We start from the raw sequence: 27,496 nt of genomic DNA, 5'->3' as shown, positions 1-27,496 counted from the left end.
TGGTTTAAGTTAATAATAATTTTAAATTAGTGGCCAGAGAGAGCACAACACTCCAATGTTATCTTTTGCCTCTGAAGACAGGAAAAACTTCCCACAACAATACATTAAATGAACCAGAACATTTGGAATTTAAGTTTGTGGGACACTCAAAAAACACCAACTTTCAGATGCCTTGTTTTGAATCTTCTTAAATCTGTACCAATTCAACATCACTTGGAAAACTCCGAGGCTCTTTTCTTCAACTTTTCTAAACAATCCAGGAAGGGTTCTGACAGAATTTAACCAATCTGAGGATCCTTTATTTCAAATCCTTTATGGCGCAGCAAAACAAAGGTGATGTTTTCTGTATTAGAAGACCAGCAGGGTTCCCCTCCCCAGAAAAATGTTTAGGATTTTTAAAAGTGAAAGTTAGAAAAATAATCTTCTTTATCCTGACATATTTTCAATCCTCTTAAAACAACCTGAACAACTATATATAGTATGAAATTAGCTCTCGCCTGTTACCCTTGTTCCTACATAGAATTTTCTAATGCATCTCACCAGTAATAAATTGTAAACGAGGCTATGACTCTAAGAGCAGACAGTGTGTTTCATGGGTATTTAAACAACAGCATTAAGTACTATAGGAATCTGTGGAATGTGGAGTGCAGATTTATGTGTCTTAACAATTTCTTTACTGGTTTGTAATAAGGCAGCAAACCAGCACTTTATTTTTATATTAATTTGGCCTCAGAAGTAGAGTATACTGGAGCATGACAAGAACAACAAAAATAAACTGGCACATACTTAATAACTGTAACAGTGAATTGCCTCCAATACTAAAATATTTATCGAAACTAGGGAAAAAAGAACTTAAAAAGAATTACCCTCAACAGCCTGCTACCAGCTCTTTAACAGTGGGCAATGTAATGCCTTAAGGTACCTCAAACTGTCTTTCATTTTCTAGACTTAATGGCTGATTGCAGAAATCAATGTTGCCATTAGTAACAGAGTATTTGTTATGGCATGATTTCCTCTGTTGTTAGGCTTGCAGAATGATTACAGTATTAGTGAGGTGCTTTCTTTATAAAGGGCTGAAGATATAACTTTCAATTTACTATCCATTAGTAAGTGACTTTGGAAATATAGATGAAGCCAGAAATCTTACCTGTTATTACTTGGAGATTTTATTTCAGCAGTCATAGGCTAGTAACTTTAAAAATTGTACCAGGAAGCTCAATATTTTATAGACATCTCCAATGAAATACTATCTGCTTTGCTATTTTATACACAGCAAGTTAACATGACATACAATGCAATTAAAATGTTTCAGTCTGATTTCTATTTTTCCTGTACTTTCAAATAGATGTGGATTAAGCGGAAGGCTTCACACATGTTAAAACGTGCACCTAAGTTAAAAAATTGTCAGAAAGTTAGTAATTTATATTTTTTGAAACTCTCTCTAATCAGTCCGGTGGCCAGGTACAAGTACATATCTCAGCTAAGTAATTGATTTGGTTGTGGGAATAAGGGCAATCAGAGAGGTTAGCCAACACATTATTTATCATACTCCTTTCAACTACAGCTCAAAGTAGTAATCTTGCATCACCCTTCTACATGGAGGAAACGGAAAGATCTGCAAGACAGACACCACGAGTAGAAGAGGAGGGGATAAAAAAACACCTTCGAAAACCTGGAGGGAAAGGCCCTGAAAACGACATTCCCATTGGTGAATGCACAGACCCTGCCCACTGCTGCCTGGGGCTTGGCTGAAGTGACAGCTAAAAGGCTAGAAAAACTGCCCTTGGAGGGGAAAAAAAGGGTGAAACGAGAATTAACCTCGAAGGCATTGAGGGAACCCAAACACAGATGTTCTGGCATATAATACCACATCTCTGTGGACTGTTAGAAAACGACCTAACAAGAGAATACATAAACTACTCTGCTGCTGTGATTTCAAATATAGCCACTAAGTTTTCAGTGTAAAGAGGGAAGGAGAAGCTAGCGTACCTGAAGAGGAGGGCGAGGAAGGATGTGGACTGTCCTCCTGGGCACTCCCCGTCTGCGAAAGACCCCCACCTACTCCGCTTTCTTCAGTAATGTTAGAGGACCCCGGTGTCGTCGACCTGCTGACAGACTGAGACTCTTGATCGCTTCCAGACCCACGTCGCTCATCAAGACTACCTTGAATTATTTCATCTTCTCCTTTCCTGTCTCTTTTGTGGACCCTGGAGTGAACAACCACTTGGTGGTATGTTCTAAAAACCCTTCCGCAGTCAGGGCATTCAGTTGGCTTTTCTTTCACGTTTCCATGACTTTGTAAGTTGTAATCGAGTCCCTGGTTCATACCATGTGACAAAAAATCTCTACTGCCTTCTAAAGGGTCTAGTTTGTTTGGCAAGTCTCTCTGATTGCCCATTTTAGTGCTGTGAACCAAATCAGCAGGCATTTTCTGCTTAGAGCCATCTGCTCCTACTAACACATACTCCCGCTTCTCCTTATCAAACATAACTCCAGCATTTGCCAAAGTGTCTTCATGGCTGCGCTGTATCTGCTGCTCTTTAGACAAAAAGCCATGTTCCATGGCCATTCCCCTTGCCATAAGCTGCCAGGCCTGATAGCTGTTTACTGGATCCATCTCTGCTGCTTTGGCAGCAGCTTGTAACCTTTCTATACAGCTGGATTTCAGAGGAGGCACCAGATTGAGACAGCCCAATAAAGAATGTTTATCCCCTTCAGCAATACTGTGGCCAATGCCAGAAATGGGTGAAAGGAGTTTCCCCAAGACTTCTTTCTCTTTCATGGGCATATCTCCTTTGTTATAGATCTGATTTTGTTCACTTAAACTTGCTTTGTCTGGAGGAAGAAACCCACTCTGCAAACATGATAGATATCTTGAATATAGGTTTGCATGAGCTTCCTGGGACATACTGCCAATGGAGACAGGTACTTCGGGATCATTAGGAGATTTGTTCTTCACAGATAACTTATTCAGGTGAACTTTCATGTGATTTTTAAGAAACCAAGGCTCTTTGAATCGCCTCCCACAGATCTGACAGCAGTGTTCAAAGGAATCCTTGTGCTTTCTCATGTGGCCTTTCAGGAACCAGGCTTGGCTGAAGACTTGGCCACACACCTCACAACGAAACTCATTGGTGGATTGCTCCCCATTCCCGTTGGAGCCCTGGCCCTGCGCTGACTCCGCAGTTATGTGAGCCTTCTCCACGTGGCTGATCAGCTCCTCCTCCTGCGAGGCAGCAAAGTCACACAGGGTGCACTTGTAAGGCTTGTGCAGGATCCTTATGTGCCTGTCCAGCTCTTCACGCTTCTTAAACTTGCCTTTGCAAAACGTGCACCTGAACCCAGCTGTCTGAGCAACTACTTCTTCCTGGACACTGACTGGCTTTGGAGAGGGAACGGGGTTTGAAATATCAGGTGTGCTGTGATTAGCTGACACAGACAAGTTACAGTTTGCGAGAGGCATTGGCTGGGTGTGCTGCTGTGCTTTCACATCAGGTCGTGGCTGCAAGAGGCTGCTTTTCATCTGTTTGTCCCGAAGAATTGCTCTCTCCTCCAGCTCATGTAAAAGTCTGTTCTCTTCTCGGACTCTTCCACGACCTTTGCCAAGGTTTCCAAGCTTATGAGTGCGCAGATGAATCTTCAGGTTGCCTTTCTGAGCTGCTCTGTGGTCACAGTATGGACACTTAAATGGTTTCTCTCCAGTATGAGTGCGCATGTGTAGCGACAGGATGCTGTTAAACCGAAAGCGTTTCCCACAGAGGGGACAAGGGTACTTTCTGTTTTTCCTGGCATCATCCTCTATATCGCTCATCTGAGACATAATCCCAAGGTTCTGTCCATTTAAGAACTGCTGCAGATCCACACGCCCATTCAAACTGGTGTCAACCTCTCTGTTGAGCTGGTTTGCTAACAACGCCATCTGACTGCTGATGGGCTGGTTTGCTATGGACATGTGGCTTTTGTCTTCGAGCGGCACTGACGCCTTCTCCTCCGGGTTCTGCCTGTTCTGGAGCTCTGGAAAGGCATGGCTGAGCTGGGAAGTGATCTGATGCAGCTTCTGGCTCATTGAATACTGTCCATTGAGTATGGTGCTATTGAGATGGGCGTCAGCTTCTGGAACAGCTGAAGAAACACCAAGGCACAAACTAGCTTCCTCCATCTCTGAAAATCAGAAGATATTTTACATTCAGACTGTGAAAGAGTTACAAGCATTGAATCACGGACATACAATTTGCATTTTATGTTTTACCTACTCATAATAATGCAAAGGAATTAGTGTAAAACAATAAAAAGTGTATTAAATGCCAACTGTGCTATACAGTTGTGATCATATATGTGCTTTCATCATTCTGTAGGTTTACCAGTAACCATTAATTACTATTTAAAAATATGTCACAATTTCAAAATCTAATTATTACAGAAGGGGCACAAGCTTTTACCATCTCCCTTGTCTGTCTTGTGAAATTGCACCTGTTTACATTTCTAAATTTATAGAAAAAGAAATGTTATGCCTCTCTCCCATTTCCATTAGAAAAGCCAGCAAAAAACAAGAATAGAAATCCATTTATAACTTTCAGTTCCATTAACCATATTCAATATATTACACATTCTACAATGAGAAAGATAGCTTTATGATTTGACAAAAAAATGATGGTATAATATTTACTGGTGTACAATAAAACAAGATAATGTTTTGGGAAAAAATAAAGTAAAGGACAAGCTTTAGAACAATAAAAGGGATTTTGCTTTAGTCAACAAAAAGTGCAGTAATATCTCATTAAGCTGATTAGTATGCTGCTTAGAAACAGTACTAGGTGCTGTAACACATGATTATAATCATAAAAATCCTTCAGTGTTTGCAAGTAAGCATTAACGAGGTATATTAAATTTTAAGGAGACTGCGACTAGCAGCTTTGTAAACCTCTGAGATTAAGATTTAACCCTTCTGTTACAAAACATTGTTATTTTGTCATTTTGAAACTGAGCCCATCAAAAGCACATAAATTATCTTCTGCCAAGTCTTTTAATTCATCGTTGAGAACCTTCAGATTTCAGTTCTTAGGAAAATTTGCCAGATTATAGAAGAATATCTCCATCCTTCGATAGGTAAGACATGTGATTTAAGGCACTTTGATTTGTTTTAAAGAGCTCTCTTATGAAACTAGATAAAACCAATTAAAATCTGGGGAAGGTGTTGTGGAAAGCCTCAACAAGTTTAAGAATTTTAATAACTTTCCTAATACACAGTAATGACTACAAATTGTACCTACACTATGTATATTGCAGAAAATTAGAATTCAAAGCTGTTTGTTAAACACAAGTGCTCTGTGCTGGTCTGCATAATTGTCCACAATAATCTTCTATCCTTGCCACTTCTCTACTCTATACAGAAATAATGTATGTATAAAATTCTATTTAAAATACAAAGTTTTACATTAATAACTCTCAAGCAATATGGAGCTATAGTGTTATATTAGAACATAATTAAGATCTGTGTTGTTCAGTGGAGTGGTTTGACACTTTATTCACTATTAAAGCTACTGAATTCTGTAATTTATTAAATAATTAATCTGGTCAACTTTCTATTTGGTTTGGACAAAAGCATTTACTCACTACGCCTTCTACAAAGCCTGCATACACACTCACATGGACACCATTCCTCACACTGCTTCATAGTGGCCACTTGCTAGACAATTTGAGGCCCAAATCTGGCACATACATAAAACGCATGTAATTGTGCTCATGGGAGTAGTCCAGTAGACTTCAAAGGACGACTCTCGAAAGCGAAGTTCCACACATGCTTAAGCATTTGCAGGATAAGGGCCTAAAAGAAGCATGGGTGGTCTCCAAGAGGAGACATAGTTGGTCCTCGACAGGATGATTGAGGTTGTGATACAATGCAGATCTTGTAAGAAAAAAGGGGGAAGTGTATATTCATGTGTATTAAAGATGAACATGAAACACAAAATTTTGCTCCGATGTAAAGCAGATCTTCAAAGTTCAACAGCGTTCAGATTCAGGTTTCATTTTGGGGACCCATTACTTACATGCTGTCAGTGTTACCATAAATATATTAATGAGATATAGAAGTATATAAAATGAAAAGACACCTGTAATCTATAGGACTGAACATTAAGTTTAACTTGCTGTCATGAATTTCATAGGTAGGGAAACACACTGAAGACAAGTATTCATCCAAGGCTATATAGTAAACACACAACATTTCTGGTTTCCATGCAAGGTTTCTGCGCAACAGACCACAATTATTCAAAATGTGGGTATACAAAAATACATTTTTTAACATTTTTTGAAAGTTTGCTTAGCTTTTGAAACAAACCAAACTTCACGTTCAAAAGGATTAGCTAAACATCTGACAGAATTTTAGCTGTTGAGCTTGGCATTACCTGACACTGAATGCGATTCCGAAGATCTGACTATCCACTTCCCCAAAAAATCCCCCCAACACAGAATCTACTTTCTGTCTGGATTTCACACATCACAGGTGTTATTTCTCCTTACCATGGTTAAACAAGGCATGTTGGCAAACAGTAACATAAAAAGTCAAGAAATACTTTGCATATAAAGACACACAGACGTATTCAGTAGGGCTTGGAAAAGAGTTTGTAGATTGGCATTACGCTCTAACAGCTTGATAAATACAGTCTAAATTTCATTTATTCAGTTAACCTCAATAGGAACTTGTGCCTTTACATACACAGGAAGGTTTGGGTAGTTAATTTTAGCATTTTATGCTCTATTGAAGTTTGGAAATGCTGACAGATCCCAGTGGAGTTTTTTAATTCTGATGTTTAACCTTAAGCATCAGTTGAAACCTATGGTTATTTGGTTATTATGGTTCGGGGGAGGGGGGAAGGTGGTTTGTGGTTAAGACTTTACGTTGTTGTGTGGCTTTTTTCAAAGATAACTTTAATAAAGTAACAGCAGCAGCTGTAATTGGAACACGATAATTTAAAAAAAAATTTGCTATTTTCCATCTCCCACACACATACACACACGTGTAATGTAAGACAGAGATATAGAAAGAGTTTTAAAAAATTAAGAGGAAGACCAAACCCATAATTTTTCATTTAAAAAGTAATAATTCTGAATCAATTCTGGAGAGTCTGACCCATTGACATTATCTTTTGGCTTTGGAAATTTTATACTTTTTTGATGAAATACGCAGAAAGGTCAGTAAAGCCTTTGTTTAGTGAGAAATAACACAGTCTCTAAGTGCCATGTATCCTAATCAGTTGTTGAACTTCTAGGATCCAGCTACTATAACCTCAAAATGCTACAGTTCTTCACTTAAACTATATTCTTACCCTCACCTGCCCCAGCTTGTTTTCATCCTGTCCCCTGCCTCTGGCTCTGAATTGTCTCTTTTTTTCCCCACTTCTACCTCGATCCATTGCAAAGCATAATCACAGCATTCAGTACTGCCCTGCAACATGTCTCCTTCTGCGATTCCAAGTTGCTGCATTTAGGAACACAGGGACACTGCTACGGTTCAGCTGGCAGGTAAATCAGACTCTCAGGATCCTCCAGCCCCTTCACAGCAAAACCTACCAAAATCTCATCTTGTATCCACATGCGAGACAGAAATAAAACTCCTCCTCATCCATCATTCCAGTATGAATTAGATAACCCAATCTAATTTGCCTAATTTCTCTAAAAAAATTAGCAATTTCATTCTCTCCCTCTTTATCCATCATCCCTGTCTACATCTATGACCAGAGAGGGATATACCACCAGGTGGGCCAAGGGGCTTTCATTCCCCAGTTAGCCTCTAGCTCCTGCTCTCTTGCTTCAGGCCTCACAGTTCAAGGTCCCCAGCTCTGCTGCGGATCCTCTCCAGCTCCCCAACCTCCTGCCCCAGATCCAGAGAGAGAAGTGGTGGCAGTCAGTGCGCGGCCTCCCCCACGGGCTGCAGCCCGACCGCTCTCCCCACCCCCATGAGGTGCAAGGGGAACTCCTGTATTACAGACACGATCACAGCTGTGCAGTCTTTCTGCCTCCCCATAGACTTGCCCACAGGTGACACCATCCTCTTTACACTGGCCAGATACGCAATTTTACGCTACCCCTTCTGCGCAACTGTCACCAAAACCCAAATGCTCAAATCATTAAAAAATACTAAACAGAGCTCACTGAAATTAACCTGATAGCTACCTTTTAACAGATACCCACTGTATCATGATTGCTTTGACAAAACAGGTATTTTTCACAACTTTCTTCGTTAAGCTCTTCCCTTCCTGCCTCCCCAACCCAAAACACCATGTATCTGAAAATAAAACAATCTGGAAATGTCAATTTATAAGCAGCATGATGACGCTTTGTGAGAGTGGGAGTGCTTCCTATCTTCATAGTCCTCTACAGGCCAGGATCTGCAAACAGACTATGCTGCAAATCTCAGAGTACTGCAGGGAGCAGGAGGAGGGAGAGCTGGATTAACAAACTTTCCTGGAAGCTGAAGCTCAGCAGCATAGCCTGCCTCAAATGGTCAGGCTGGAACCTAAGGCACCTCAGCCTCTATGAAGCTCCCGGTCTACATCATAGTTTTCATGCTACGTCTCAATACTTTTGCCCAAAATATTTTAGTTTTCAACTTTTACCTGAAAAGTGAGAATTTTCCATATGGAAAAATAACGTCTGTTCAGTTCATACATAATACATTTGTACAGAATGTGATAGAGTGCTATTCCTGCATAAAATTTTTAAATTACTAGAACACTTGTAATTTCTCCATTCTTTTATTTGATAAAAAAGGAGCAGACACTCAGGATCACTTACAGTCATTTCCTGAATGACAAAATTTCTAGGTTTCAATTCTACATTATTTTTATGGTTCTGATCTCTCTTACAGAGAAAATACAGTTTTGCCATCACTTGCACCAGGGATAGAAGCGTAAAACAAATTCAAGATCGTTAAAAAATTCAAAATATGCTTGTTGAAACTTATACAGTAAAAATTTTTACCTTTAATTATCTCACATATTTTGTGAAGACTCTATCCTCCAAGATCTAGTACCCCAGAGAGTATGCTTGTAAACCAAGGTGGTATCAAGAGTTGCTCACACGCTGGCCTTCCTAAGCTAGAAGAATCCTCAGTTCTTGCGCAAGTGAACCTCTCCAGCTAGAAAGCCAAATTCTCACCCTGGTACATATGCATATACTATAAAACAGCTTATTTCATACTGGACAGGGCAGAGCGGGAGTGACTCCAGAACAAGAAGCTATCAAAACCATTAGAAGCTATGCAGGATGTACAGTTTCCCGTTTTCATGATGAGAGTACTCCTCGCTTATCAAATCCGCAACTGGATACGTATATTATTAAAACACTCTCTCATCTCTCACATGAAGGTACAATGAGACATTCAAATCCCTTTGATGATACTAATAGTTATTTTGATTTCACTAACATTTTTGCCCTCAAGACCATTTCCCGTGATATCAATAACCAAAGTTCTGATTTTAGCCATTTCAATAGAACACACAGATTTTATTTAACTGTTTGAAATGGATTACTGGAATTTAAAACCAATTATTACACCAGAAATGCCTGCCATCACAACAACATTAATGTAATATGAGAAGCTTGGTTTTCTTCTGCTGGAATCAGAGAAAAAGGTAGATGGCAAATAGAATAAAAGTAGTTTAAATACAAATACATACATACACACATATCTATATACCTATATATGCATACAGGCACCTGTTATCTTTGTAAACAGACTGGATCAAATTCAGCTGTCAGTTACACCTGTTCATTCCTACTGGACACACACACTAACACATTTCCCTCTTCACAACTGTAGAGAAAATAGTCATTTTAAAAACACTGTTGTGCCGTTATAGCTTAGATAAGGTTAGTTAAAAGATTTACAGTTCAGTAAGCAAAGTAATGCTTTACAAGCTCACGTGTTTAAACAACAAGGTCTTTCTGGCCCTGATCCTCTGAGCAGTTAGAGTTACACATACCGTTTGTTACTTAGGCTTTCAGAATTTAGATTTGGTATTTACCTTTCCTGCTAGAAAAATTCATATACATCTACATTATCTTCTGGTCCACTGACAAATTCTAAATACCCCAATACAGATTGCTTCAGTTCGTCGCAACTGATAAACAGCTGTCATTGAGAAACTCCAGAATATATATTGAATTTTTATTAAATATTGTTCTTATTGTTGTAGCTGAAACTGTTTAACTAAGGCTGTTATAAGCATAATACACTCCTGTTAAGAAATACAGAACACCAGACTACTGAACCCTTTCAGGGTCATTAAACAGCTGTAAACATTATTACAAAAATAAACCAGAGATTTCATGCTTACATTTTAGCCCAGAGCTTGGTGTGCTGAGCAAGTACATTTTTTTCATCTCTTACAATCAACGCTGGTGACATTTGGGCATCCAAACAAATTACATCACAAATATTACAGAGCTGGGTAGGATACTGAGTGGTTTATTTGCCAGATGATTAATATATAAACAGTAGGGCAGGACAGATGACCTACTCTTCTTTGACTGATTTGTAGGCAATACCATGAGACATAGATGTAAATAGTTAAATTTTAACAAAAACATGTGTGCATGGAAGGGGAGGGGAGAGATCAGCTGTATTTAATGCCACCAGGACAGCATTATCCAATCTGATAAAATGAAATAAACATTAGGCCCGATTCTGTTCTCATCTGTATTTATCCAAATGATTAACTGCATTGAGCTCAATGGAGTTTTTCCCTTTTCTTTTTTGGGTTGGTTAAGTAGGTGTCCCGCTCCTTGGGGTATAATTATATTAGAGAAAACAAGACTTTTAGCGGGGAAGCAGAATGACTTTAAAAAATACTAACTTGGCCTACAGGTAACATGATTATCTACTTGTGTTTATTAAAATATTATTAAACCAAGTCAGTAATTAGTTATCACTATTAATCACTTCACTGAGTTTAGGTTTTGTATTATATTTAGTTTCTAAGGATTAAAAAAACAGAGCAAACCATCATTCAGAGAGTATACATACAAAGTAGTAAGTGATCGTGCTCTGAACGGCTCACGTGGTGCAGGTCGGTCGCCGAGACCTGGGGCTGGACCGCGACTGCACATCTCCGCGCGGTGACACCATGAAGGAGGGAGCGGGGAAGGCATTTGACAGAACTATAGCTGCTTTGTAGTACTGATATTTAAACAAGCTGCTTATTGATTTCAAAACAAAGTACTCTTTAGTAACAACAGAGCCAACTCATTCCACAACAGTTTTTATGTCTTAAAGAAGGGTTAGCACAGGGATTTCTAAGTTTCAGAAGTCATTAGCAGACGGAAAATTGTTTGCTGAGGCTGTACTGCTTTCACTCTGAACAGAGGAGACAGCTGGTTTCTAAAATACCTGTTACATATGTAGGTTACTTTCTAGCCAGCACAGCATTTTGGACTGATAACTGATCAGTAGAAGATAAATCACCAGAACAGCCTTTAGCTAGTAGCACCCATGGAGTGGAGGACTGTGAACTGCTTGTGATCACAATCTAGGGAGACGAGCAGAGAGGAGAGGAGAGGTCATTTATAAATCTCACTCACAGATTAGAATAGAAAGATTAGAAGAATGCAGACAAGCTGTTTGATTTATTGCTACTTTGCATGTGACTTAGCAAAATCTGTTTTCCTTCTTATTTATCCTATTTCTCTTGCATATACTTAAGAAGTCGGATCCAAAGAAGAGAAAGATAAATAATTGGTACTGAAAGTTCAGTAGCTTAATTTTTTTTTTTTTTTCTTAAAAGTCCTGCTTTTTTTCCAGGCACTGGTTGCATCTGGGATCATTATTTTTTAGCTTATAAGCATCAATTCTCTCTTTTTTTTTTTCCTAGTGTTCTCCTGATGACAAAAGTAAAGATAAGAGTGACACCAAAATTCAAATGAGAGGCTTATTTGTGGAATGCTTCATTAAACTGAAGCTTCTGTTATTTAAGAAACAGCATTTTTAAAAGTAAATTTATTATTTTCATGTAATTTGGAATGTACACAACTGATTAAACTCTCTTCAATTTGATCAATCTCCTGTAGCTCCTATCTGATCATTCACTTTAATTAATCTAACTGGCATCCACCTCAGATTGAAGAAATCTTAAAATTAAGCTTTTAACGATTCCACTTTAGTACCGCACAGTACAAATAAAAAAATGCCTGGAAGTCATTGCAAAGTATATTTATTATTTCCTTTTTTGTCATTTTTATAGTATGAAATGGGTCCTGAACCTTCTTATCTGAGGACACTGTACCAAACTGGAAGTCTACTATACTCTAACCCATAATATAACATTTAAATATAATGTTGACCCTATTAATCCTGCATTCCCCATACAGGCAAGCTGCTAATAAAAGGCAGTGCATTTTCAGCGAGGTCAAGACAGGAGGATCAGGTCCTATACAGTGATTGTGAAAAGATGAAGAAAGAAGAGTTAAGACCACAGAACCCAAACCATAGTTTGAAAGAAGTTAAATGCAAAATTGTAATGCTGGGTCGATTATTTTATTTTCATTTCCCAAAGACTTAGAATTAGATTTTGTGCAAAACTAAAATAATGTAAAACGTACATATGTCCCAAAGATCAAAGCATGACTGATGGTGAAATATTCATATACAATAGCCCTGTGAGATTTTGTTCACGAGGGCACCTGTCAGAAGCATAAACTTGCATACAAATCATCAAATAAGTACATAAAATCACTACTAAAATCCAGGCATGCAATCAGATAGTCAGTTGTCTGAAACTATTGGACTGTAGCCAACACAGTGGCTCAACAGACTAATGCTTTGGTCTTTGCAGATCCTCAGGGCCCTAGTTCAGTTCCTCCTGCTACTGGTCAGGTCAACTGTCTGTACCTAGTGTTGACTTTCCTGGCATTTAATGCTAGGAGTGAGGAAAAAAATCCTGAGTCCATAAGTTCCCTTTGACCTGAGCCACAGAAACATCTGCTGGTTGAGTCATGAACTGCTTGTTGGCCAAGTTTAACAGTAACCGATCCTGTTGCGGATCAGCTCTCTCAGCAGTAGGTGTCACTGCAATAAATAGATGGATTTCAAGGGACAAAGACACACATTCCCAATGAAAATGCATAAACAGAATATCTCGAATAAAAATAGTTTCAAAAAGAAGTATATTATCCAGTCAGGCTTTTTTTTTTTTTTTTTTTTTTTTTTTAAACACCATGTAAGAAGCTGGAAATTTGGTTTGGGGAGAAATGAAATTGCACAAGTGGGATTGCCAACAACAACAACAACAAAGTAATTCTGCCCTTTAGTCCTATGTCACAGAGATCCTTTAATTCACATTAATCACCTCCCTGCAATCCCAGGTCTATTAAGTAAAGACTGTTACAGTTAAACCTTTTAAAAAAAACCTCTCTAACAAATTAAGTAATTTTCTCTAGTGGAACAAAAGACCTAGTTACATGGAAAGACACTGCACACTCAACTGTAGTTTTAGGACTTAACAAAGACCATAAGGTTAGCCTATTTTCTATCAAATTAAAGAGTCCATAGCCATCCCTATCTGCATGCTGAACAAGCTAAAAAAGAATGCCTGAAACAGCTTTAAGGGAGCAGAAAGGATGTCTCAAGTATAGATGTAATTAACAGAATGCATATTTTGAAAAAGCTGTAACCAATTTATATTTGAAACAGAAATATGTGGTATGCCAAATAATATCACAGAGATGTCAGCCAAGACTACCATATTTGGTTTTATTATCACAAAATGGTTTGTAGGGTAAGCAAGGATGTTCCAAATTGCATACTGCGGAATTAGACAGTGGACAAAGCAATGCATCACTAAACGTACCGGCTACCTGTGCTGAAATCAGCACAGGAATTACGTGCCTAAGAAAATGTCTTTATTTTGGTCAAAAGGAGAAAGTAAGTCTAAAAACCCTTAACTTTATATAACCTGTTGTACATGGAAGAAACCCTATGTAACAAAGTAAATACTCTCAAAACATATGCAGTACCACTTCATTTAGTTTAAGACTTATTTTATTTCCAGTGACTTTGGACTGGGAACAAAGGAAGGCAAAGAACAGAGACTGAAAATATAAATTACTCCATTCTTTAAGGTCAGTATATTTAAGAGAAACCAACATGAAAAAAGTCTCACAGACAGAAAGTATTAAGAGCCACACTACATAACTCTGAAGAGTTACACTCCTCCTTTTTTGCCTACAGCGCTGTGCTTTTGAAGTGCCCCTCGCAGTAACTCACACTAGGTCACGCTCCAGTACTCTGTACAACTTCAAGCATCCATAGCTTCATCGAGGCACACTGCGATCAATAAAATGGCAGAGGAGGGGGAGAACTGTTCTGGACGCTCCTTTGATGGGCACAGAAATACTCAGCACCATAACATAATGTAAACACAAATACTTAAAAACTCAGAAGTAAATTGCCCAGTTTCAGTGCTGCTGGGCAGGCTTCCAAGGCCGGAAAGGGACGGGTTTCTCAGACTCTCAGGCCATCCTGCAGCAGTGTAGAAAAGAGTAACCCTAGCTGATCGCTTCCATCTCTTAGTTAGGAAAAAGCTCGCCATGCATCTTGACTTAAATATACGGCTCATCCTCTGTGAAGCAGCCAGGGACAGAATCCAGAACTCTTGACTCCCATTGCTTAGTCCAGGATGCCAGATAGCTTTCTTTTATCAAACACAATTGAATGCTGAAAAGAATGTTTTTTTTTTAACTCATGGTGGACCTGTCAGCATAAAATTTGTTAGTTAAAATATTATGAAAGATTTCTAGTTTTTTAATAACTGAGATTCTTGGCTGTTAATCCCTTCTACGTCCAATTTCTGTCTTCCCTTTCCTCAACCCAATTGATTTATTTTTCCTCTCCCTACAACACATGGACTTTGTGGCAAAAAGACATAATTTAGAGCACCACAGTGATTCTTAGATATGCGTGGCTCGAACGAGTTATTTTTAATACTAATTTCCAGGAAAAGGATAAGGTTGAGAAAGACCCAGTTTCAGTGCAATTGGAAGGAGCAAAAGATGCAGCTAAAGAGGCAGGGCTGCTGGGAGGCAGGTGAGTAAGGGAAAAATGAAGCAAACATTGTTCAGGATGCTTCTCATCTCCAGACAGGTAGAAAGAGCAAACTCTGTGCAGAATTAAGTGGAAAGAGATACATGAGGAATCTCAACACTAACTTAGACTAAGGATAGAAAAAATATGTACTTAATCATCACTCAAGAAAAATTAAACACTAAAAAAATACAAATCTCCCTTACCCTTTGGTGTTCTGGTCTGCGCACACCTTTATTGATAAGATATATTACTACTGTTGTCATTTAACTTTATCAATTGATTACTGTCATGAACAGAAGAGCAGAGCTGGTAACTCTAGAGGCCACCTAATACCTCCTATCATGCTTTCACACTGAGGTAAGTGGTTTAGACTTAAAAGGGTGTGGTTAGCAGTCACTGTGAGCAGCAAAGACGCCGACAGCTTGATTTTGCAACTGCTATAATCGTATCTACCCCAAGGTCAGAAAATACTCATAAAACATTCTCTTTCTTCAGACTGTCATTTCAGAAAAGTAAAAAAATGATTCTCTCTGCACTGCTGATAACGACACTGTTCTTTCTGATGGCTTCTTGAGCAGGAACACAATCCTGAACTGGAATATACTAAAAGCAACCGACTTACGGAGTAATGTCCTGTATTTCCCTGGTTGCTCTTTAAATTATGTCTACCTGTCTGAGTAAGATCATCTGCCTCACAATAATCTTGCCTTTCCTTTTGAATGACGGTGCAGAACAGTTGTAGCAGTTCTTTGATTAAGCGAGGGAAATCACAGTGATGTCACCTAAGCGACCGTAAAAAGGGTCACACCTTTGCAATACTGTTGAATTCAGTGGGGTACAACCTCTTACGTGGATGGAGAATTCCCTTCTACCATTTTGCTACAAGACCTAGTATAGAAAAAAGAACGGCTACATAGTGCCTAAATCAAAGGAAGCACAGATATAAGCACCGATTATGGCAAAACAGTGTGTACACTTAAATATAATGGTAGCATGACCTTCAGGATCCCAACAAGCGTAGCACTGATTGCTGTCTGGGCACCTCTGTTTTATCTGGACATGATAGCTCTGATCATTAATAAAAAGGGCAGAGAGCTTGGCAGACACATAGCATATAGATGAATACAGAGGAGGAAAAACATTAGAGAAATACAATAATATATTTGAAAGTTATCTGTAGGATAAAAATCCTTTAAATAATTTTGATGTTAATTGCAATATTCTGGGCCCTTGACTGAAAAGGCAACTTATCATGGTTGATAGGTGAGTAGCAACAAAGCTGACAGAGAAACTCTGATAAATGCAATCACAGGATGACGGTCAGCGGCAAGTTCAATTACAATTGCAAAGTCAGTCGGGAGATGGACTCTGCTAACTGTAATGTGTCCTTAACAGCCAGCTCTGGCCAACTAAAGTACAGTTCTGACCAAACCCCTTAGTACAACTGACAAGATCCCTAGAGGCTTTGGCCCCGTAACAGGCTGTGAGATCAGCTGAAGAGTTTTTGTCATAAGCACCAGAGACCGAAAACCAGAGTGCTTTACTGCAATAGTTTTGAATAGTTTTGGAACGTGCAAATAAACATAACCAACTCAGTGAAACAATTTCAAGACTCCTGAATACTCTGTACAGGTGAGCAGTTTGTGCTCACTTTCTCTAGCTCATGTAAAACTTTGTTTGATGTTAATTCACAAAATTATATGCTGAATAAGTAGCTATTTTTTAAAACACAAAATGTGAAAGGGAAGGCTAGTTGGCAACCATTTTATACATCTTTGCTGCAAAAAACTGTGAATCTGGATAATTTCAGCAAAATACAAAGCCAAAAGAAAGAAAAAAGAAGGGGGAGCACTCTGTGGTTCGGTTTCAAGGAGCTGACCACAGGAGGCAGTGAGTGGGCCCCCACTACTTTCAATAGGAGGTGAAAGTGCTCCTCATTTTACAGCACCAAATACCAAAAGTCTTAAAACGGAGAATATTCAGGGGATGCCCTCACAAATCCTCTACATTGCTTCAATTGCCTAAACAGAAACTCATTTTTCTGTTGTACTGATTTCCAGTGCCTTGCACCTACACTTGTAAATATACAGATTGTTATTACACCTCTTTTTCTAATTAAAAGGATCTTTATCTCCTTCACTTTCTAATTCTGAATAAACCAGCTATTTTTATTTGATGTGAGAAAGCATGAATGGGATGCATATAGCAAACTGTAGTTTCTCATACTTCAGTGGAAAATTATCTGAAAATTTAAGACACATCTAAGCAAAGCATTAGTTCTCAAATTAAAAAAAAAATCACAAAAAAGAAGTCCTTTCTCAATTTTGGTTGCTTTTAGTTTTGTATTGATATTTTTACCAAAATCACTCTATGTTGCTAAAGGATTTCTTTGTTCTTTCTGCATTTTCCAAAAACACTGTAAAAGGACAATAGTATAAAAATTATACTGTAAAAACTGTAAGAACTTTGAATAAGCAGAGTTATTCATTTATACCCCTAGCTTATGAAATGCCCGTATCATGTATCCTTTATCCAACAGCAGACTCTTTTAGCTTCAATCACAAGAGCTAACAATATGTTATTGATGGGATTTCAGGAAACTGTCAGCAGGCAGCTTAACTTTCAGCTCCTCAGCTATGGTGAGTGTATGCACAAAACGTACCTGTACCTCTCCCGCACGAAAGCTGGAAGAGATATGAACATTCCTGTCAGCTGTCATGGCAAAATAATGAGAAATGTAAACAGCTCTTCCTCACCAAAGGCCTAGACTCATACTCATTACACAACCAAAACTCACTATTGGTTTCACAGTGAATTTTAACTGGAATCAAAATGCGTATCGGAGAATTGAAACACAGTTGATTGCTCCCTGCAAGAAACCAGATTAAGTAACAGCTGGGCAGGTAACTAAAGACACTGCTGTGTGCCCTCATCCTTTCTTACCCCATTCCCACCTCCTCCCTAGCATGAAGCCCTCCTGCAGGTGGTTGGCCTTCCACATTTCTGTGAATGAGGTTTAGGCTTCCACCTACCCCCTCCATTTACATTCAACACAAAATCAATAGGAAGACTACTGAAGAGGACAACTAACTGGGCCAGCACCCACCCAGAAGTAGGGTAGGCTAAACAACACCTGAAGCTTTGTACACTCTGAGCCAGATCTCCAAAGCCATTTGGGAATCTGACTTCTATCAAGCACGGTGCAAATCAGGACGTCAAATGCATTTGTACATCTGGCCCTTCATGCTCATTGAGGAGAATGGGTGCAATCAGAAATGAGAAATAAGTGAGGCTCTTCTGGAAAGACATAAAACTTCCTCATTTTCAACCACTTCTGCTAGAAGTAAAAATAAACGTAGCACATAAATAAGTAAAGTCTAGTATAATCAAGTTTTATTTTTATCTGCTATTATATTTTCAAGAGATGAAGAACAATCACAAATGTCAGAAGTCTGAACAGGTAAGCTAAATGTACAACTCTCCCCATTTTAAAAAGCCAGTGGTGTTTTTAAAAATTGTTTTCATATTGGTTTACAAGCTTTAATAATAAAAGAGTACGGTGTACTATTAGATGTTGGTCACTCTTTTTTGTCTGACGAAGAGAAATAACAGGCTGCTGCAGGAGTTAGCACAGTTGGGTTTTTGTTTTTTTTTTTCCAAATGATCAGAGAAAGTACGGTACTTTAAGGATGTGCCTTACTTGCTCTTAAAAGGGTAAAACGAAATATTCTTCTAGCTATTCTAAGCCTGCCATATAAGTATTATGCTGTTACAGATTTCAAAAGGTTAGCTTCAATGAACCTGACATCAGTATAACCCAAAATAACCCATTCAAGAGAAAAGTAAGAAATAATTGCTGTTTTCTCTTTTTTTTTTTTCCTCAGCTATATTGCTATAATGATTTTGCATAACAGATTGAACAAAGTGCTGTTGTGACAGGTGGTAGAATTCAGCTAGTAAGCACAGAGACAGGGTTCAATTTAGTTTGTGAATCCTTTAATTGTTGTGCAGCTAATTAAAGAAGGTTCTTTACACTCGCAAGTGTTTACCGTTGCTAGTATGCATACATGAAAAATTAAATTGTGCCTTCAAGGGCTGAGAACTATAGAAAAATCATAGCTGATTCTGCAACATGCTTACCAGCTCAAAATAGCTGCTTTTCACAATTGGAATTTGTAAAACTTTTTGCTAAGCAAATATAGAGCTAATTAGAAGTGTTCGTTGGACCAATTAACATTTAAATAAATAAGCCATATTGCACATTTCACAGTCTTTATTTAATGATGCTTCTTAACTCTTTGGAAAGATTCCTTTAAGTACAAATAAGTTGTCATAAAAATGAAAGACAAAAATAACACCATAACAGTATATTCTATGCTTTTTTCTTTTTGCCTTGAAGTCTTTTCTAAAACTCTATACCTGTTACTGGGGAAGGGGGAAATACACAAATCTGGTTCCTTCTTTCATCTTGTCAAGTTACCTTTCCACCCTTTTGAGTGCAAACAGAAAAACACATTTGATTACTATTTAAAGTGTTATGATAGCTCTGTTTGTTTTGCCCCATGGAACAGAATCTGCTTCAGAAAAAAATCTTACTTTTATCTTGTAAAATGGCCGTTCCAGCCAAAAGAAGGGTGTTCTCAGAAGAGATCGCTCTCAGAGTAACAAAAGCAGCAGTTTGAAGTTGCATATACAAACAAAAGTAAAAGGGAAAATCTGTTTTTCAGTTCTACTGTTAGCATTCCCATACCAAAAATAATGTTGTTATTATACCTAACCCCAGGGCCGCAATCGCCTGTCTCTTTGGGGTCAAGTGATATTTTGCTTTCAAAACAAGGGTCTTTTAATTTACCCGTCCCTTTCAATCAATAAGACCCTTCACTTAATGTTGAACATACATTTTACCTCTCTCTCTCAACCTCCAAACCTCTACCTAACAGAAAGGTTACATTAAAAACAGAGGGAAGGCTTCTTGCTACTTTTTTCCAAGACGCATTACATTACCTTGTCATCACGCTAAGAGCTAACACGGAAGGACTCGTTGTTGACCTTGGCTTTCAGCACAGCAAACCAAATTAACAAGGACCAATTAACATTTAAATAAATAAGGAAGATTAACAAAGAATACTCTGCATACCAAGAGGGTAAAATAAACTAAAAGAAAGAGTACAGTAACTCCCTCGATCGGCATGAACGAAATTCTCTGAGAAGAAAGCAGTCCTGTCGGTGTGGGGGTACAGACTGCTCTTCCCTGTACGGGCAGGGCCTGCTGAACACCAGCGGGGATGCAGCCACGTGCGAGAGCGGGCAAGGCTCCTGCTCTGGCAAACCCTTGGGAAAACATGCAGAAGTCCCTCCCACTCCCCCCGTCTTGCAGGACATTGTTACAGAAGGAAAGGTGCTGCCCACACTTCTAGCCTCTGCTCTCCCCCTTCCACGTGAGCTTGTCGGTGTATGTGATTTGCCTTCGTCTGATGGCTACAGACTGGGAAGCACATGGCGTTGAGTTTATGGCTGATAAACTAGAGGCCAAGACTAGATACTTATTTTGCACATTAAATCATGCCAGTGCATGCTAGTTCTGATTAAACTTATAGCGTAGAAGGTTTTTCAGGACCAGCAATTTCTGGTCAAAGTAAAAGAGAAGAAAACTGGCTGATGAGCTGCCAACAGCCCAAGAGGAAGGATATATGTGAAATCCCTGACATTTGGGAAATCTGTGTTCTAAATTCTATGTTCTGTTATAATCATTCACCCTCAAGACTTGAACCTGAATTTTGCTAACTAGGTAGTTGCTCTGACTACCAGGCTACAAATTTAAACTGGTATGACTCTTCTCTGCCTTTCTTCTAACATGCACAAAAAAAAACCCAGACAGTGAGTTTGAAATTGCCAAAACTTCCATGGTTAAGGGGACCCATTTCTTTATCAAACTTTAATTTTATATACATCCTTGATGTTTTTCTGGGAAAGAGGAGTGGACAGCTGAAGCAGTAACCTGAGTCAATAGAGAGGTAGTTGCAGGGACTCCTCCATGTGATACGATCGGATGCTGCTACACCAGGCAAGACTAAGATGAAGTGTTCAACTACCTTTTACCTTCCCTGCCTTCCCTTGTTCCCTCAGGTAAATTTACAGAGGGGACTCTCCATTGCCAAAGGTTCTCCGCACATACTTGGATGTCACTATCCCAACAGAACAATTAAAACTCCCACTTACTACTCAGCTACAAAGCCTATCTTTTAAAAGAAAACTCCTATACAAAGGTTATGGATAATTTTCAAAAGATTACAGTACGATCTATCATTTTAAATATTTGGATTTGGAGTACGGGTTCAGGGCTCTAACTGACAGTCACCTTTATGAATAGTTAAGAGTTCACAGAGATGATTACCATGTACTATTTAAATATGTATAAAGGACAAAGATAATAACAATACTTTGCACTTTAATAGAATCTTTTGTCTGAAATTCTCGAAGGAGAACCTCAGTCCTCATGAATGTATAACTCACAACTAATCTGACCCACACAGTGGGTCACTATTATTATTCCCATTTATCAGATTGGGAAACTGATAGACTGTTATTGCGAGATTTCTCAAAACTGATACCGTGTGGCTTAATTCATGAAGCGATTGAAGCCTTCGCAAATAGGCAACCCAAACTGAATCGTCATTTTAGAAATTTTGACCAATGATTTGTGCAAAGGTAGAAACAACTTAGAACAATGGAGGACTCTCTACTGATCTCCAAACCCCATTCTTGTGTTCTCCAAAGAAGGTTCTCTTCATCCATACATTAAGACACAGACCAACCGATCAGCACACTATCCAGCCACGAGAAAAGGGTCTCTTGTCAGCGTTCAGGAAGAAGCCTTTCTGCAGTCTCAAAACTGATTCTAGAACTATTTTTTTCCAGCACTAGAACTAAAAACCAAAGAATGGGCTCTTGTAAGAGTCATACTTTTTTGTATGAAAAACATTTCTCTGCTCACTGTAGAAATTACAGCAGTTTTGTATAAAACCCTTTGTTTAAAAAAAAAGTCATATATTTCTAAATGCCTTCCTTTGATAAAGTTAAACTCTCCTGTCTTCTGATCAAGAAGCTGAAAGAAGGTAACTCTTCTTTATCCTACAAAAGTGTAGTATTTTACTTATGTCAAGATTTGAACATGTACAATGGTATGTTTCACAGAAAATATGAAGAGAGCTAATAATTTCAAACAAAAATGTAAAATTAGGGACCCCAAACATAAGCACCAATTTAATCCAATTATAAAGTTTGAAATGCTGCTAAAAATTTGGGAGTGTTTGAAAACTGGTCCTGGACAATTTGAATTTATGCGAACAGCATTTGTACAGCAGTGAAACCAAAGGTCGTCCTGTCCTTAGGGCCATATTTACAGAAGGGTAAACTGATTTTGAATAATTCTGCCAATGTATTAAGAAAATATATGCTTTCCTTCTAACATTAGTAATGCACATCTTATATCATACAACTTCATTTCTTAACGACGCACATTTCTTAGCAGAAGTAAAAGCGCAAAGAAAAAGCCACAGTTTTCCCAATGTACATAATTTCTCATATCTTCTTTGGAATACTCATTTTGCTTCAACAGCTTTAAAGAAAACCTCACTAAGTGTCAGAGAAGCGCAGATGACTTTCACATCTCTGCTGCACAACTTGCAATGAAAATACCAGTTAAAATATGTATTTTTTTAAAGAGAGAGACAGACAGACAGAATGAGAATGAATATGTGTTAATATGATTGTTTTCAAACACCTGAACTAATTGGGAGTGAGTGAGTATCATCAAAACCCCTCTGAACAGACATCTCTGGAGACAACATGCAACGAGGTAGTGAACTGGACTGTCTTCGTCCCTTAGACAATTTGTCCTGTTAGAGTGTCTGCGATTCCCTCCCTCTCTCACCTCTAGTAAATCAGCTCATCATAATTTCCCTGCCAATGTTCTAGTCAGCATCAACTTTTTTTTTCACTCAGTCCTTTAAAATAGAATGATGAAGTTACTGAAAAAATAACTCAAGCCTCTACCTGCACTACTGGTAACACAGCGGAGCTCTGCTCTCATCTGGGGTCCTATAGCTAATAACAACCAAGAGACCAAATTCCCTCCTCTCAAGTATAACCATCTAACGTTAAATTCAGCCTATTATTCACAGATACAGAAGATCAGAAAATTGGTTCATAACAAATTATCACAGAGTTACATGTTAGCACAAGTTAACTGATTCACAATAATTTTTAGTGTGTATGTTCTCGGCAAATGTGATGTAAACTTAGTTCAGCTTTCAGTGAAAGACACCTTTCACTAGTTTCATTAGGGTTAAACTAAAACATTGCCTCTCATATACTGTGAGGTAAGAGCTACTACCCAGACAGACACAGCAGCTGACAATTGGTAATCTGGGTGTTGGACCAGTATTTATTGCTAGGTTCTGTGGTATTTTGCCAGGGTTCAGAAAACCAGATACTACTTCAAACTGCAATTTGTCTTGCCAGATTCTTGTTAAAACACTTAAGTTACACGCTTCATGAAAAGCTAGAAAACTTTTCCCTAGGTCCTGTTTGCTGTGGAAGTCCCACTGAACATATAACAGCTGGCAAAAAAAAAAAAAAAAAAAAAAAAAAAAAAAAAACACATAGTAACCAAACTCCATGATATGCACGGATATCAAGACCTAAGACAGCAGGGGATGTACATTTTAAAAATATACATGAAGGACCTATCCCAAAACCAACTTGGTGAAAGTCTTTCCTTAATGAATTTTGGCTCAGGCCCATGCTGAATCTGTGGCAAGCACTTATAACCATACATGGATCTCAGAGCAGAACTTGAATTCATATATTTGTGGAGCTTACTGATGTAAATGACAACCACATATACATTTCAAGATATAATTTACCCTTATCCTTTAGTCTTTCACTGCACTCTTTGAAAGAGAATGTAATCAAGGCTGCCATTTACAGCTAAACTTTTTTCCTCCATAAAAATACTTTCAACAGCCGAAAACTCTCTGAACTAAAACCAACAACATTACATTGTAAAGTATGATTTACAAAATATTCTTAAGAAAAAAAAAACATTCAGCCATGTGGAATTCCACTATAAGCCACACACCGTTTAACTACAACTCACTGCTTTAGACTTTCTCTTCTTTACTCTTTAACGATTGACAAGGTTTTCACCCTTTCTCCTGTTCAGAAGACTTCTCTGCGGTACTACTCACCAGCACTGGAGCATGAAGATGGACTCGGGAGAGTGGAGAGTCCTGCTTATACATGACTGACTGATTCTGTAAGGTTTCATGAATGAAAATAGAAATAAAAATCCAAATGCAGAAAAAATCCCCATGAGTTTCCAGTTCTTCATACATTCACTGTTAGCAGAATGCTATTCCACTAGTGGCACTGCTGCCACCAACTCAGTGCATTTTGGGATACCTCAATGGCATAGAAAGGAACTTATTAGAGGATACACAGCAATACAAGCAAGAGAAAGAACAGTAACAAAACACTGGAATCTCTCCTAATCCAAATTATTTTCCTAATTTTTATAGAGACTAAACCTAACCATACTGAACATCTCTGGTTTCTCTTTGATTTGCTATAGACTGCAAGTTAAGCTTGAGTTCAAACTGATGAACCTGCTTGCTATTGTAGGTAAAAATGCACCACGTAGGTAGGAACAGGGAGCAGATACAATGCATATTCCCACATGAGGGGACAAATGCTCTCAACAGGATCTTTTTCTCTGCAGCGAAAATGTATAGGTAACACAACACGCACCCATATCTACCAGTGAAAAACTGGTATGTCTAATTTTAAGTCTTCCAGCCTTTCATACTGAACATGCGTAAACTGCTAAATATTTCTGTTCAGCCGTAGCCATATCTACTCAAACGACAAATTATATAATAATGAGAAGTAACATACCTGCAAAATGAACATAAAACACATTTATTTTATAACCCAGTCTGCAGTCAGCTCTGCATGTTCCCTAAATGAAGGAAAAATATATGTGGAGTTTAGATAGTTCTAGAAGCTTATAATACAAACCATGAAAACCTTGGCAAAAATATGTATAAACAAAGCTTATATTTTTTTCATTATTGGTAATTGTTAATTCCATGAAACAACTACACTGATCACAACCAAAATACATATATACTTTTCCTCAGAAAGTTCCCATAACAATTTCAATTTATCATCTACTTTTAACACTATCATTGGGCCTTCTCGTCACTGTGTATGATCTTCCATGCAAATGAACTGACAGCTCTTATGTCTCCTGAGTATCATTTTCCCTCGTGGGGACCAGGCACCTTTGGGAATCCTGAAGGGACATTTTTAAAAGGGTGATTTGAGAGGCAAGAATTCATTTGGAAGACGACCTCCACAGAAAAGAAGATAGTTTAATAAACATTTACACTGAAAAACTTAAGGAAAAATCAAGCAGAACACACTCAATGGCCACATCAGTATTGCTCCTGTAACCCTCATCGTAGAGTCACTCACTTCAACTCTGCAGGTTTGCATGAAATGAATTTGCTTAAACTTAGGCATATGCCTAAACACGTTTCTAAGTCAAGACTGAAAAGCATCAGCATTGCTTGTGAGAGATGTCACCAACCAGATACGGGTATTCCTATGATGTTTAATGTTTCCGTAAGGCTGAGCATCTGTGGTCACTGGTATGCTGAAAACCGTTAATTAAAACAAGGAAGTCCTGTTTCAGCAGTTAAACAGGGAATTGAGGTGAATTTTCTGTCAGGAAACAGACAAATTTGTTCAATACACCTCAAATCTCAAGCAGACCCCCAGTCACTTTACAGGTACAGAATACACAGCTGAGGGAAAGGTAATTTGTAAAAAAAATACAGCTAATATTGGCTGGAGACATTTCTGTGCCACACTATAATGGTCCAGCACATGATATGGTCTTCTGGAGACTTGCACTTTTTGGTTTTATTCTAGTCTTTTTTTGAGGACAGGACCCACTCCACCTATTTTCAGCTGTTCTAGCATCTAATCTACCTGTATTAGACACCAGTCCTTAGAGAGAAGGAAATCCTCTCGAGATCTCTTCTGTGAGGAGGGAACCTACGTAATCTAACTTCCAGGTAGTATCCCCTTAGGTTGTGCAGGAAAAACGGTGGTCCAGAATCCAAACAAACTACAGAGAGGGCTTCACCAAAGTGCAGCTGGCCTTTCTGCTGCTTCATCATGAGCACTTTTTTTTGAAATTATATTTTACAGGAATCAAGACTAAATTGTTACTTACAAGGTTCATTTTGTAAAGACATTAATTAATGGACTACACACGGAAGTGAGGTGGGGAGTAAGATAATATTGTGCATTATTCTGTTGGCAAGTATATCATTTTAGTAATTAAGGTTGATATTGTCTTTTTAAAATGCATTAAGCAATATAGACAACATATACTCTGCCCAGCATCCCTTTCTTTTGGGGTAGGGAGGGGGAGAGAGTGCATCTCACATGCATGCATACGTGTTGCTGCTATTGCAGGGTGGTCCCTTTATTGCCTGGGAAGGCTCTGGTCTGTCTCAGTAAGAGGCACACTGTACACTCACTGCTTGGCAAGAATCTAGCTTTCCCACAGACAGTCGGAGTTGCAGAGATCCAAACTCGATAATACTTTAGTGAAAATCTTCTTCCAGAACCCTCATTAAGGTAGTTGTTCCCTCCCTAACAGATTTCGGGCAGGATGGCAACTAACGGAAAGCTTTCATTTTGACACACATATTCAGACATACTCCCACTCCCTTTCTCTTCTTCCCTCCCTCTCATAACTAATCAATCAAACAGCTGTTCTGTATGGTTTCCCAAAAGAACTGCATCCCTTTTTTCCATAGGAGATCGAAGATAAAAGAATGAGGCACTAGTTCACCTCAGTGATGTAAACCCATGAACTTTTTTTTTCTTGTAAGAGTGCATTAGCCTGGCAATAGGAACCGAGAGGCTGAGAAATACCAGTTATGCCTTTGAAAAAGAAATTCTGAGCATCTCTTTATCACTCTCAACATGGCCGTGTCTAAGCACCTTAAGTCTAAGTTTCTAGATATGAAGGAAGTTAGCACCCTTCATGACTCAAAGCTATGGTTTTTTTTTTAGTTGTTTATTGACCTGTTTATTAGTATCTGTTTATTGAGCTGTTGTCCATAAATATGTTTAATCCCCTTCTGATCCTGCTGATGCTGTCTGACTCCACAAATTCCCCAGGCAGAAAGTTCCAGAAGTTCACTACCCACTGTGTAAAGTACTTCTTACCTATTTTAAACTTATCTCCTGGCTACGTCCATTTTGTGCTCTAGTTATGGTTTTGTGGGATCTGATGAAGAAAGGGGGTGAGGGTTGTGGAAAAAGACTTTGATA

At 38.5% G+C, this 27,496-nt stretch overlaps 1 protein-coding gene across 5 annotated transcripts in view; it reads right to left on the bottom strand.

The window, feature by feature from the left end:
- Positions 1-27,496, bottom strand: part of ZNF536 (zinc finger protein 536) — a 356,025-nt gene that overhangs the window by 189,531 nt on the left and 138,998 nt on the right. For all 5 annotated transcript variants that reach the window (XM_064519627.1, XM_064519628.1, XM_064519626.1 and 2 more), the window contains one exon: positions 1,990-4,161. In XM_064519627.1, the coding sequence (XP_064375697.1) occupies positions 1,990-4,159 (2,170 nt within the window). In that variant the 5' untranslated portion in view covers positions 4,160-4,161. The remainder of the gene's footprint in view (positions 1-1,989; positions 4,162-27,496) is intronic.

This window comes from Dromaius novaehollandiae, chromosome 13 (assembly GCF_036370855.1).
Source record: "Dromaius novaehollandiae isolate bDroNov1 chromosome 13, bDroNov1.hap1, whole genome shotgun sequence".
Lineage (NCBI taxonomy): Eukaryota > Metazoa > Chordata > Aves > Casuariiformes > Dromaiidae > Dromaius > Dromaius novaehollandiae.
The sequence above is the reverse complement of the archived record's forward strand: the minus strand, read 5'-3'. Positions and strand labels throughout refer to the sequence as shown.